This window comes from Malurus melanocephalus, unplaced genomic scaffold (genome assembly GCF_030028575.1).
Source record: "Malurus melanocephalus ecotype Western Australia unplaced genomic scaffold, MMel_1.1 scaffold_329, whole genome shotgun sequence".
Taxonomy (NCBI): Eukaryota; Metazoa; Chordata; class Aves; order Passeriformes; family Maluridae; genus Malurus; species Malurus melanocephalus.
In genome coordinates this window covers 805,191-818,556 of record NW_026623561.1, presented here as the reverse complement: position 1 = coordinate 818,556, position 13,366 = coordinate 805,191, and the positions used below count along the sequence as shown (strand labels likewise).

At 44.5% G+C, this 13,366-nt stretch overlaps 1 protein-coding gene across 2 annotated transcripts in view; it reads left to right on the top strand.

Moving 5' to 3' along the window:
* Positions 1 to 9,214: 9,214 nt before the first annotated feature.
* SLC66A2 (solute carrier family 66 member 2) overlaps positions 9,215 to 13,366 on the top strand; it is a 64,164-nt gene continuing 60,012 nt past the window's right edge. For both annotated transcript variants that reach the window (XM_057377870.1, XM_057377869.1), the window contains exons 1-2: positions 9,215 to 9,294; positions 9,633 to 9,989. In XM_057377870.1, the coding sequence (XP_057233853.1) occupies positions 9,787 to 9,989 (203 nt within the window). In that variant the 5' untranslated portion in view covers positions 9,215 to 9,294; positions 9,633 to 9,786. The remainder of the gene's footprint in view (positions 9,295 to 9,632; positions 9,990 to 13,366) is intronic.

Sequence of the window (13,366 nt, the reverse complement as noted above, 5' to 3'; positions counted from 1 at the left end):
GGCTTAGAAGTTTAGAGCTGAGCTGTTGCATACATTTCCAGGGTCTGAAATCTGGGGATGTAAGATGAACCATATTTTAAAAGTATAGTCTGTGTTGGGCATGCAAAGACCTTTTTGTTTTTTTTTTGTTCCAAAAACAAAGGTTTARCTGAGAACCATTAAACCACCAGTGCTCATAAGAGCATTTACTGCAATAAGAATGCTTAACTTGCTAAAAGGACAACAAGATCAGTTCGGCAATGAGTACATAAACAGGTCCTGAGGGGGTTTGAGAAACATGCAAAAGAGAAGATTTGACAACATTAATTCTTTTCCCATGCCATAATATGCTCTGTGCTACTTTCTTGCTGTAAAAAGCTTAGACTTTAGTCAGTTTCAGTCTAAATATGTCTTCTTGATATAAAAACATGAARTAAAAATAAAAAATAGGGTGACCTTGAAGCTGGGGTGCCATCTGCTTCCATCCTATTTCAGTATTGCAGACTTGTGCTGTGAATCACAGTGTGCRCTGAAATGGTATATCCAAAGCATGTTTCCCTAGCTCTTTCCTAGGGAAATTTCAGTCCCTCCACTGCTAGAAGTAGTCAGGGTAGCAGGACAGGAAATAAAAGCGTGTTTAAACATGTATAAGACCTAAGCTCTGACTTTCCTGCCGTGTTGTAAAAGCCTGTGGTGTGTAGAGGTAGAAGAACTGTTGAAATGCATTACTCTTGCTGTTTGGATGTCACATAGAGTCCCTTCCCCTCCTCTTTGCTGACAAATARCATTTTAAATACAAGGGGTAAGTAGTCCTCTGGTCACATACTCCAAGCACTTCTGGTTCAAGAGCGCTTTGGAATAGAGGTGAGGTCAGAGAGAGGTGTCTCAAAGAGAAGCCTAATATTACATGTGTGGTGAGAAAGAAAATAAGGAAATTCAATCTTGGAAGGAGACAAGGAGGCAAGTGTTCCCAGGCCAGCATGGCAGCTTGTTTGGTGACAGATCAGAAAGCATGATGCAAATGGCACTGCAAATTTTGTGGGTTTGCTTTTTTTTCTTCCAGGCAGAAGCATGGTCAATATTAAAAATTTTCTTGGAAGAGAAAAGGGCTAGGTGCAAGCTAGTTTTTGCACCACAATCATGGTGTTTCTGCTAACAAATTGTAGGGCTGGGTCTTTGAGTCATGCTGTGCTTGGTCCTTCCCTCTCAGGTAGCTTCTCTTGTGTCACTTTGCAGTCGTGATTCAGAGGAACACAATGTGCAAAAAATGTCTGGCTTTGCTAGGTCATCAGCTTTTATATGCAGCAATCCTAAAAGGTGTTGATGGTTCTTGCAGCAAAGTTTAACATTTACCCTATCTCTTGATTCAGCATAATGCAGTTCACTGAAAGCTTGTTCCTSTGGAACTTTTCTTTCATATGGTAACATCAGTAGAAGGAACAAGTTGTTATTCAAAAGCYTGGAAAGATATGGTGAATGAAATGCAAATGCCTCAGGCAGAGGAAAAGGCCTTGGGGTCAGTGGTGTCTGACAACTGGTGCTCCTTTGAAAGGCAAAATCATTTGAGGTGAATATTAAAAGCTTGGATGTTTGCTCATCATTCCAATTTCAGGTTCTGTATCTTTGAAGAGAAAAGGATAATTCTAGCCATTGGGAAACCTGATCCCTGATGGAGGTACTCTGCCTTTAATAAAAGTGTTCTATTTCAGAACTGTTGTTCACAAATCGCCTTATTGTGCAACTTTTCAGTTAGCCCCTTTCTGCAAGTTTCTCCATAAAGAAAACTGACAGGGTTAAGGATAATCTTGATGGGAAGTTCAGTGTGTGCTGTGGGCATTAGGTATTGTTAAGCAGCTGTAACAGAACACAGGGTGTAGTTTTCCCCGTGTTTTCCACTGGGGATAAATGTGGGAGCAGCAGAAAGGTGACTGAAGAGGCTGGCGTGTTGGTGGCATMCCTTGGCTCTATGAAGAGCTGTGTGTAATTCGTGGCTGTATGAAATCACCCACATAGCTGCTGTTGACTGAATTAGTATGTCATGATSCAGAAATCTCCAGCTATGTTTCCCAGACATGGAGAGTAAGAGGTGTTGCTTCCCATACTTTTTTGCTGCTCCAGCCTTGTTCCATTGTCTTTGGATAGTGACAGGGAAGAAGTATTCACACAGTTCCCCTTCTGAAGGGCTGCAGGAGGGAGCTGGAGGTGTTTGTCCCTGGTGGGAGAGGGAGCACGGTCTGTCCCTCTGGCCCGGTGGCCCRCTGCTGGCATGCCTGACACYGCACCTGGGGGCTGTGTTCAAACCRTGCTGTGGCCTTGCTCCTTACACGTGCACAGAGAAGCTTCCTTGAAGGAAACAGAGTGTGTAATGGGCAAGGCTCTGCCATGAGGGCAGGAAGGGGAGCCCCGGCAGCACAAGGACAGGGAGCTGACCTCACGTGTTCAGATCCCACAGCCTGGTGTGGCTCTCTTCCAGGGACCTTGTGGTCCAGAGCAGCATGTGCATTTTGTACACAGATATTAAACATGGCATATCCTGCGGTGTGTCATGGAAAGAACATTTTTCTAAAAAACTYGATAAAGAGAGCCTATGCTGAAGAGGCTGCAAGCTGGGCAAAGGAGGAAGTGGTTAATTTGAAAGTGCACATTTTGCATTTCCAGAAGGTGTAAGGAACAGTGGGTAAAGCTTCCTATGAGCAAGCTGCAGTTATGCTAATGTTTCCTTGCAGCTTCAGAAACAATTTTTCCCAGAGAAGGCAACTGGAGTGTTTTCCTGGTACTTTAAATTCACCTTGAATTAGTGGAAAGCACTTGGTATGGCTGCATAAAACATGAGCAGATTTGGGCAAGTWTGGGTACTGGGAAACACCAGGTGTAGGACACATGCTCTAACTGCGAGTTGTGGGTCAGTGAGCAATAATGATAAAAATAATAAATGATAATGATAAAAAAAAAAGCCAAGGGTGTGATAATCTGATTCACTGGCTGGCTTTTTTTTTTAATTTTTTTTTTTTGGGAGCCAAAGCTTGCCCTTTCTCATCTGAAATAGAGATCTTTTGCAAATATGCTCTTAAGACTGAGACCTTGACTGGCAGTGGCCTGCTTCTTCTGCGAGATATTTGTGGCAGAGGGGAGGTGCTAAGAGTTATGACAGGTATTTGATGCAGCTTGGGTGCTGTAGGAGGCCCTCCCATCCCAGCTCCAWGTGGTGTTTGCCAACAGGAGACATTTGGTTGCATATTCCAAGCATGCCTGGCAAAAGGCATGCAAAGTTATAAGGACATAGAYGGGCCAGAGGGTGCCAGCAGAGGTAGCACAAGTGCCAGCTGAGCAGAAGAGCACTGGAGACTTGGCCTTTCACAACTGGGGAAGGGGTGCAGTGGCACAGGCCCCCAGGGCTGCTCCCACTTTTGGGGCTGGCCAGAGGGGCTCAGAGGACACATGAGGATGTTAATTTTCTCACTGTGATAGATGCTGTATTAATCAAAAGCAGCTGTAACTGCTGCTCCTTGGGGTTTCAGAAAAATCAGTCTGCAGTGTTTGTGTCTGTCTCATCTAGATTATTATCTTGGCCTCAAGTGTTACTCTTACAATAAAGTTAATCTTTGGGGTTTCTTTCCCCATTCTGCACTCTTTGCTCATGGTAAGGAGAGCACTCTTTGCTCATGGTAAGGAGAGCATAAATAAACACAATACACTATTTTAAAGTGTACCAGAGATGTTGAGCTTATCTAACAGAAACAAGCCAAATGTGTACTACAGTGTGTAAATACCACCAGAAACACTTTGTCCCTGTCCTAGAACARAGAAAGAAAAAACAGTTTGGGTGCTGTAATACTACTGAGTCCAGGTCACCTGGTGGTATTTTCAATCATGATGAAGCTGTAGCAGTTTCTCTGTCATTTTTCTTTTCTCTCTCTGCCTCCAGTCTACTCCACAGCTTCATCAAAAAGGAGAGAAAATGAGTCAGACCAGAATAGGGATAGTTTTCCTGAGACTTTAGACACTGCGTTTGGACCCTCACGAATTCTTCACAGATAAAGCCAATTTAAGGATTTCCCAAATTGCATTTCATGCCCTGAATAGGCCTAACATGCCCATCTGGCTGGGATGGAGTTAGCTTTTTCCATAGTGGCCTGCATGGTGCGGTGTTTGATTTGTGACCAAAACAGCACTGGCAGTACACCCGTGTTTTAGCTGTCACTCAAGCTCACATCAAGGATGCCTCTGTTTCTCACTGTGCCCTCCCACAGCAGCAAACAGGCTGGGGGTGCACAAGAGGGTGGAAGGGGAAGCAGCAAGGACAGCTGACCCCAGCTGATGAAAGGGACGTGCTGGACCACACAGCATCACACTGAGCAGTAAAACCAGGCTGGGAGTGGGAAGATTTTTCCAAAGCAGCTGYTGCTCGGAGACTGGTTGGGCATCGGTCTGTGAGTGGGACGTGGTGTGTAGTTGCCTTTACATCACTTATTTTTGTTCTTTTTATTCACTATTAGACTGACTTTGTGTCAACCCATGGTTTTACCCTACTGATTCTCTCCCTCACCCTGTAGGATGGAGTGAGTGAGCAAGTGGCAGTGTGGGCTTCACTGATGTCTAGGATCGACCCACCACACTCTCTCTTTCCCAGCTCACTCTCTGGTTTCAGCAGCTTCTTTTGGAACACAATTGATCCTGTAATTAGTGAACATTTTGCCCCAGGGAGGGATGAAGTGCATGAGAGAGGGATATGGGGCAGGGCTCTTTCTGCATCACATCAAGAAAGGTCCAACAAAAAGCAGCTTAATAAAATAGGTGTTTTAATAAGATGGAATAAAAAGAGGAATCTGGATCGGRTACAGACCTTAAGTCCCTTCTGATGCTGAGCACCATGCCTTGATTCAGCAGTGAATGGAGCCTGCATGATATTTTTCCATGTCACACTGTGCAGATCCCATTTGTGGAGATGGTACTCTATTACTTATTTTCTTAAGAGAAAGCAACTCTACTCCTGAAGGTTGTTGAGGTGAGAACTTCTGGCTGCATTGTTGGACACAGGCAAGGATGTGCAGGTGGAATGGGAGTTGCCTACAGGCTCCTCTGCTGCAGTCACCTGTTGAGGTCACCTTGAGGCCAGGGGACACACCAAAAGCATCCCAAGAGCAGGTGGGRAAGAAATGGTTGTAGCCAGCTGGACCTGTTTGACAGAAGAGCAGGCKGTGGGTTATGCAGTCCTGATTCAATTTCTTATCTGACTAAGCAGCTACACAGGTAAGAAGTTGAAYTAGGACTACTGTTTGTTTATTTCCCCACTCCAAACTTTGCCCATTGTTTACAAAGCTGTAATGATTTGAAGAAGAGTTCATATATCTCTGCCAGCTGTCAAGCTGATTCCTGCTCTGGCATGTTTGCTTTAGGGCTTTTTCTCCGTTTGTCTGTGGAGATGGTAGCAGACCAAGTACAGAGAACTTATTAATCATCCAGCCTGCATGGTCCTGGTTCCTGCTCCCGGGTGCAAAGCATGTGAATACCACCCAGGGATGGGCTTGGAGGCTTGGGCAGTTTGTCACAGCTTCTTCTGGGAAGTGGAGAGGGTGYTCCACTCATATTCACTGTTCTGTTTGCAAAGACCAGCAGAGAAGGAGAAAGGAAAAATGGTGAAGATGTGCAATAAACAGCTTGATTCCGTCCATCAGCAACCAAAACAGGGGCTCACTAGTGCTGGAGGGAGCCGGGAGGTAGCTTTTGCCACCAGTTGCAGTGAGGTTGCTTTAGAAAAMCCAAAACATGGAGAGGACAGCTGATTTAGTGATAATACATAATGGTAGGAATGGGCAATTTCAAGGCACTTAAAATCCATTTACTTGTTTTATGAACAGTACAGTGAATATTTCTTTTTAGGCTGCCCATGGCTGTAGTTATACAATGAGATATATAATGTGATAATTGAAGGGAATTTGGCTACCACAGAAATTCACTTTATCTTTATGACATTTATTGTGCAATGTGTTCAAGGAGTGACTTAGAGCTTATCTGCAGTTTGGCTGTGTCTTGCAGGGACTTCCTATGCTTGCTACTGTGCAACAGCATTTCTCTAATGTTAAAATAGAAAACAGTTTTAATACTCATCTTTCAAAATCAATTGACAGAACAACAGACTGGTTGGGAGACTGGCAGCAATCTGCTATTTTTGCTACTGCAGTAATTACAAGTGAAGCACCAACAGCTCTCCTCCTCCTCCTGTGAAAAACTGCAAAGAGGTAGCTAAGGCTTGTCTTGAAACTGGTACGGTTTGGGTGGTTGATTCCTATGTCCTGTTGGTCCCAGTGGCATCCTGATAGGAAATGGCCATATGGAGCCACTTGTAGAAATGGGGCTCTGCTTACTTTTTAAAATCAGTGGATCTATTTGCAAAAGCTAAACCTTATATAATAATTTTTACTACCTCTACCAATGTTAAAGTTAAAAGCCCTTTGAAAACATCCCATGTCTGTTCACCACTTTCAGCTTGCTTAAACCATATCCAAAGATACAACAGGAACATTTCTTATCAGATTTCTTAATCTAAAATAAATCAAAGGTCTTGTTACGTTTGGAAGTCTGGGGACTATGTTGCCACCAAAATGTTAACTGCTAGAAGCTTGTTCATAACTAGGTGGCTAGAGCTGCTCTCATAATAAATTTCAATTCTCCTACACCAGATGTCCTAAAAATATTAATTTAGTCTTCAAAGCCCTTATGTGAAACTTTGGCTGCTTCTGTTTTCTGAATGGGTAATGTAGTTCTAGGAAATAGAGTTGGTTTCTTGTTGGTGGTGTTTTTTTTTTTTTTTTTTTTTTTGGGGGAATTTTGCCAATCTGTATGGAAACATAAATGCACCTGTTCTTTTTCTTCTCGCTTGAAACAGAGGATTACTGCCTGGCAGTGACGCAGTACTGTTTCTATGGTAGGCTCTGGTTTTACACCAAAAGAGTGGTCCTTCTGACTTCCCTCTCAGTCACTGTCTCCCACATAAAGAAATCTACTTTGATATGAAGCYTCACAAAGCTTATGCTTATCTGACTGCACTCAGACCTGCAGGTTGTGGAACTTTTCCTTGATGATGCAAAACTCTCCTCAATCACCTGTTATCATCCCATGTTTAGATAAATTTCTTCCAGCGCACTCTTCTACCTGCTAGGTGCCATGGTTGGATGTTCATGTGCGGGGCAGGATGCTATGCTGGAGTAAGCAAACAGCAGAATGGTAACACTACAAAAAACCCCTTGCCCCTGGCTTTTTAGAATATTTTGAGACCTGAAGGGTCCCTCGCTGATGCTGGCACAAGCTTTTGGGCAGCTGCTCAGCCTGAYGAGTTCAGCCAACCTGTCATTCCTCCTCCTACTCGGTGTCTGATGTCACTGGGTTTAGCTTACATCCATGGATTAACTCCTAAACAACTAGGACGTTTTTCAGTGACCAAAACTGAATTGTGTTCATACAAAAACATCCTGTAATTCAGAGCTTTTACCCTTACAGTTTCAAGCAATGGAAAACAACCTAAGTTAAGGCAGTTGTCTTTCCAGTTGAGTACTTTAGAACCTTATATTGTATGCAATTTGTCATTGCGTAGATTTAAGAGCATCCTGGAATAATTCTGGAAGCTAAGCTGGAGATCTGGTGCTGCTCAGGGCAGTTTCTTCTATGTAGGTACCCATTACTTCAAAATATCTATTTTCTCAAGATAATTTCTCCATGATTTCTCAAAATATTTGTATTTTCATGAACAAAAGCTGGCTTCCTAATCCTACTCTTATTTTCAGCTTGAGGCTTGGTTAGCCCTTTGTGCTTAAGGAAAAATAACGTGCTAAGGGCTTCCAAGGAAAGTGTGAAAAGACATTGGCATAACTGCCTGATGATAACAATGCACAAGTGAACTATGAGCCAATAAATACTACATTTAAAATAATGCATTTATACATAATTTGATTGTTATAGTCTCTCTGAATGAGTCAGACGCACTGAAATCAGGAACTTCAGGATCCTCATCCAAAAATCAAAATTCAAAACATCCACTGTGTATTTTGAACTTGGGCAATCAAACTTTCAGGTCTGTGAAATAGAACAGAGCTTCGTTCAAGTAGCAGAGTTGCTACTTCCTTGTGGGAAAGGTAAGTCCCAATGTTATCACTGGTCACCTGATCTACACAGAAGACTGTTTTGGATGTTTGTGTGATGGTACTCCAAGAATGTCTTTGACAAATACACTCTGCAGTAATGTGCAGGTTCATGTGCTGCACATATGCTACAAGAACTTGCCCAGTAGAAGAAATGTTTGCAGCTCAGCAAGGTGCTGCTATGCAGGAAGTAAACAAAAGGCTTTCAAAGCCCTGAGATAGACATTTCTGTTTTTAATTCAGCTCCTTTTCCCCTTTAGGACTCATGAAAAAAACATTTGTAATTGCTGCTATAGGAYACAAAATAATACATCACTTGCAGGAAAACCCAACTCATTTCCTACCTGTTGGATGAGTAGCAAGGGCACTTCAAAGGCAGAAGGAAGCATGTCTGGGGTAGTATTATGGGGAGCCCAAGGAACAAGCTATGAGGACAGCTATGCAAACATTTGGATGCACAGTGGATGATCCATCCTTTCTAGTATGTCTGAAGGTGTCGTAACACCTCATATCTGTGTGCAACACTTGTCCTTTGCTGGCCCAGGGCAAGCAGTGGTACAGACTCGTTGATCACTTTAAGTAGAAGATGCACATCTTCCCTCCCCAGCCAYTGCAATTCTGAGAGCTAGAGAATCATCACAGAATCACAGAAAGGTTTGGGTTGGAAGAGACCTTTCACTAAAGCAGATTGTTCAAAGTCCCATCTAACCTGGCCTTAAACACTTCCAGGGATGGGACATCAACATCTGCTCTAGGCAACCTGTTCCARTACCTCACCATCCTCATAGTAAATAATTTCTTCTTAATAGCTGATGTAAATCCATTCCCTTTCAGTTCAAAACCATTCACCCTCGTTCATGAGGAGTGACGTAATTTTCCGTAACTCCTGGGAAGCGGGACCCGGGGAGGAGAAGGCGYCCAGGTGAGCCCGGAGTGCTTGCTGGGGGACGGGGCCGAGCCGTCTGCCGTGTCCCGGTACCATCCGCGAGCGGCATTCCAGAGGAATGGGGAGGAAGGGGCCAAGGCGTGCCGCTTCCCGCCGGAGGAAGGGGCGGCCCCGGCGCTCATTGGCGGAGGCGCGGCCGCTCGCGGTGCGTCACGGGCCGCCCCGGCCGCCGCTGCCCGCCCGCGGAGCGGCGCCGGGGGATGGAGGCGGCGGCGGCCGGAGCTCGGCGAGCAGGTGCGGGGCTGGCGGCCGTGCGTGGCCGCGGGGTGGGGAGAGCGCGGGTGGGCGAGGGAGGCGGAGAAGCCCCCTCGGAAACACGACCCGGCATCCGGGCGGGGGTGGCGGCSGTGCCGCGTGTCCGCGCCCTGCCCGGCCGCTGGCCGCTCTCTTCAGCGATGGAGTGGCGCGGCTGCCGTGCCGAGGCCGGGCTCCKCTGTGGAGCGCCGGGCTGGGGCTGGGGCGGCCCCGAGCCGCCCGCGGCAGGGCGGTGGTCCGGGCTTGCCGGCGCCCGACTGGCAGCGGCCGGAGCAGCCCTCGSCAGAGCTAGGCTCACTCCCCGTCCCTTTCCCCAGGTCCGGGCCCCTTGGGAGAGGACGCAGCCATGGTGCCGCATCCCGGCCAGGAGCCCGCCCGTGGCTAGAGCCGGCCCCGGCCGGAGAGCTGCGGCGGGGCACCGTCAGYCTGAGGGCATCCCTCAGCCTGAGCGCCTCCCCGCGCGCCCCCGGCATGGAGCCGGGCGGCCTGGAGTGGCTGCTGGTGCCCATGCAGCAGCTGGTGTCGTGGGGCGCCGCGGGGGCCATGGTGTTCGGCGGCGTCGTGCCCTACATCCCCCAGTACCGGCACATTCGGCGCACCCAGAACGCGGAGGGCTTCTCCACCTACGTCTGCCTGGTGTTGCTGGTCGCAAACATTCTGCGGATACTTTTTTGGTAAGTTAGCTGGGCTTCTGCTCAGTTCTAAAGGTTCTTGCTTGCTATCTGTAAAGCCTTGATTGGAATATTTGAGAAAATGATATTTTACATACATTTTCCCTAATCTTGAAGATCTAAATGCCATCAGTGTGTGAGTCTATTTTAAGCAGAATGAGCTGGGCTCGGGAGCATGGTTCTGTTCCCCTTGCCAGATCTGATTACCAGTGCTCTGATTTCCAGGATGAAACTTTTTAACTTGTTGGTAAGGAGGTTTATGCTCTCAGTTTTTCTTCTTGCTGGCTGTGTTTTACATTTTTCTTGCCCCTCTGGCTCCATTCTGAGAGTGAAAGCCGCAGGCCCGCACACTTATTGTAGTGTCTTGTTGGCATTAACGTCACTGGAACACTTGCCATATGTTCTCGTGTTTTCTCAGGATGCCACCTGGCTTCAGAGGGGATTCACTTGTAGATCTTCATGCACAACTACAGATGAAAGTATTCTTGGATAAGCAGGCAAAAGATGCRCTTTGCTTTCAAAAGCAAATTGCTTTGGCTTTCAACACTACTTTCAAATCTTAAGAGCAAATTTGTTTCCATATTTAGGTCTTGTGCTGCTGGATAGAGAAAATGCTATTGGGCCATGATTTCTGTGAATCAATGTTACTAACATCTTTCTCGTCACTTTTAATTATATAGTTGCTACACCACTAAGAATGTACTTGAGAAACCAAAGATTAAATTGTCTGGGCAATTAGGGCAACTAAGGACAGTTATTCTGTTTTCACTACAAAAGAATGCTTTGTAATCCATACAGGACTGGTAGGTAACAGGCTGCATCCTTTCCGTGGTTTCCAGTTTCTTTTTGAAGAAACCTCCTAAGACTCTGTATAATGGCTTCATGGRTTCTGCTACAGCAAAATGCAACATGTAAATGCTGTGCTGAGTGGCAAAACAGGAGACCCTTTCTTGACGCCACAAGCTGGTGGTCRAACTGAGGAGTAATTACTRGGTAGAGCTACTTGTTGCATTGGARCTGAGTTTTCCTGGAGAGAAGTGTGTAGAGAAGGCAGAGAGCAGAAGGGAAGTAGAGTAACTGGCAGTGGGAAGAGAAGTGAAAAGCCTGAGCTGACAGTTTGAGAAAGACACATGCCCTAWTTTTTTGTTTTATTGGAGATAATCAAACTATACAAATGATTTACACCTGAATGGAGATGCTGGCAGTTTCTAGGTAACACAGGTGAGTGCATCTGTTTAATGTGACTCAGACTATGGAAGAACTGAAAGATCTTTAATTTGCATTGATTTTAAGTACATCTGGTTAACAGATGTGCAAAAGTATAAATGCTGCAAATAATGCAAAGTTATAGTATATGTCAATATGAAAATATTTGTTAACATTTCAAAAGAGAGAGAATGCAGTTATATTGATAGGAGCATGTAATTTTTTTACTGTGAATATTTAAGCCACGTAATGGTATCACTCCCTGACACGTATAAGCACTGTGTAGACTCTGGTCACCTTGGAGCTTGGCATGGAATGCCTTCCCACAGCATGTGTCTGGTGCAGGGGCAGTGCAAGGCTGCTGCTGGCCAGTGGTAGAGCCACTTTTTGGGGAAATACTGCAGGCAGGAGCCTGCAGAAACCTTTTCGTACTTGTAAKGAATTGTCTCTTCCTAGTTCTGCTGAACTAAAAAGAATACTGCCATAATGATAACTCAGCGTTCCCTGGGAGAGGATATTTTGCTTGTCTGCTTAAAAAATTAGGCATCTCTGGTAGTTAGTTATAAGCACCAGTAAGTCATGAAAACAGCATTGATGGTGGATGTTATCCTTGGGCTGATAGATGGTTAAAGGAAGATCATAGAGAAAGAGCCTGTAATTTATGTGAACATGGTTAAAATACACCCATAGAGCGTCTTGGCAGTTTGATCTTCTCATTAATTTGTTAATGTCACCTATGGCTGATGCATTATCTGGGACACAGTGCTGTTGATAATGACATAAACAGCAGAATTATTTTGTGTATGTAATATTCTTTGGAGGGAATTGTAAGGTTTCTGTTCATTTTATTTTAAATTTATTAGGTAATTTAATCCATTCTGGCGCCAGGACAAAATTGATCCAAGAAGTAATGTTCTTAATATAATTTTTTCCTCCAAGTTCCAGTTGACATCTCCTTCCTTTTAGCAAACCCAGCCTTAATCCAAGTCTCTCTTTGAAAACTTTACTGCCATTTAGCTGCTTGTTTAATTTGGTTTCTCTTCATTATCCCTGGTTATTAAGCGCGTGATTTGGGCCAGAGTAATTTTTTCTGATTTTCCCTCCACCCTGATCCAAAAATAAATACTTGAATTTTTAGGCCTTAAAAACTTTCAAGTTTTAATAGTGTTGCTTTTCTGGACTTAGTTATTTCCTAGGATGGTTGATGTTTCTATTGTTTTTTGCTTGTTTGTTTTGTTTTTAACTTCAAAGACATTTCTATGTCTATTTGTTTCTGTTGTTATTTCCAGGTTTTCCCTGAAATTTCATGTGTCGAATTTGAGGCTCACAAGGAGAGACTGTTCCTGCCTTTTATGCCATGTTGCCTCTGTATTTTTGACCTTAAGTAGTGCTGGTCTTTCTATATTTCTGTCACTCGTAACAGACCCAGTCCTCCCACCTTTCCGCTGTGGCTTTATTATGCCTCAGCTATGGGGGCAATTCCCTCACATTCTCTTCATTGAATGACGGATTCCACAGGTTCCTGTAATTGTTCTTGTTTATTTTGGAGGATATATTTTTTGCTTAAATGTCTGGTTTTGCAGCAGGTTAAGTTTGTCCTTTCGTCTCCCTTCCAAATAGAGTACTTGCTTTCTTATCTTTTTGGCATGTTTGGTGTGTCAATAAAGTTTCAGCTGGTGGATTGCACTGTGACAGTAGCCAATGAACAAAGTACTACTGAGATCAAGGATAACAATCCTGTTTTCTGTTACGTGCTTTCACAAATGCTGTTTCTCCAGTTAGATTGTCTCCAATGTTATGCCGTCTTTTAAAGTCAAGAAGGTTCAGTGCAATGCCTCTCCTTGTCTTTCTTGCATCTAATCACTTAATTTCAGGGTGTGCCCAAAGTACTTTGCTGGTGATGATAATTACACAGTATCAATTTTTCATACTTGTCTTTCACACAACCTCTCAAAAATGTCATYTTTAAAGAGATGTTTCTGCTTTCAGCTATCTGTCATTAGCTTTCCTGTGTTCCAGCAATGAGTTATATTCCAGTGCTTTGTGTAAAAACATWGAGAAGGGATTGGTCTGCAAGAGTGAAGACTGGGTAGGGATAGCAATCGGCATGATTCTAGTTCACTTYGTTTATCTATGCATGGCTTTTGTTTAGGAAAAAGAAACTAGAAGTTTGG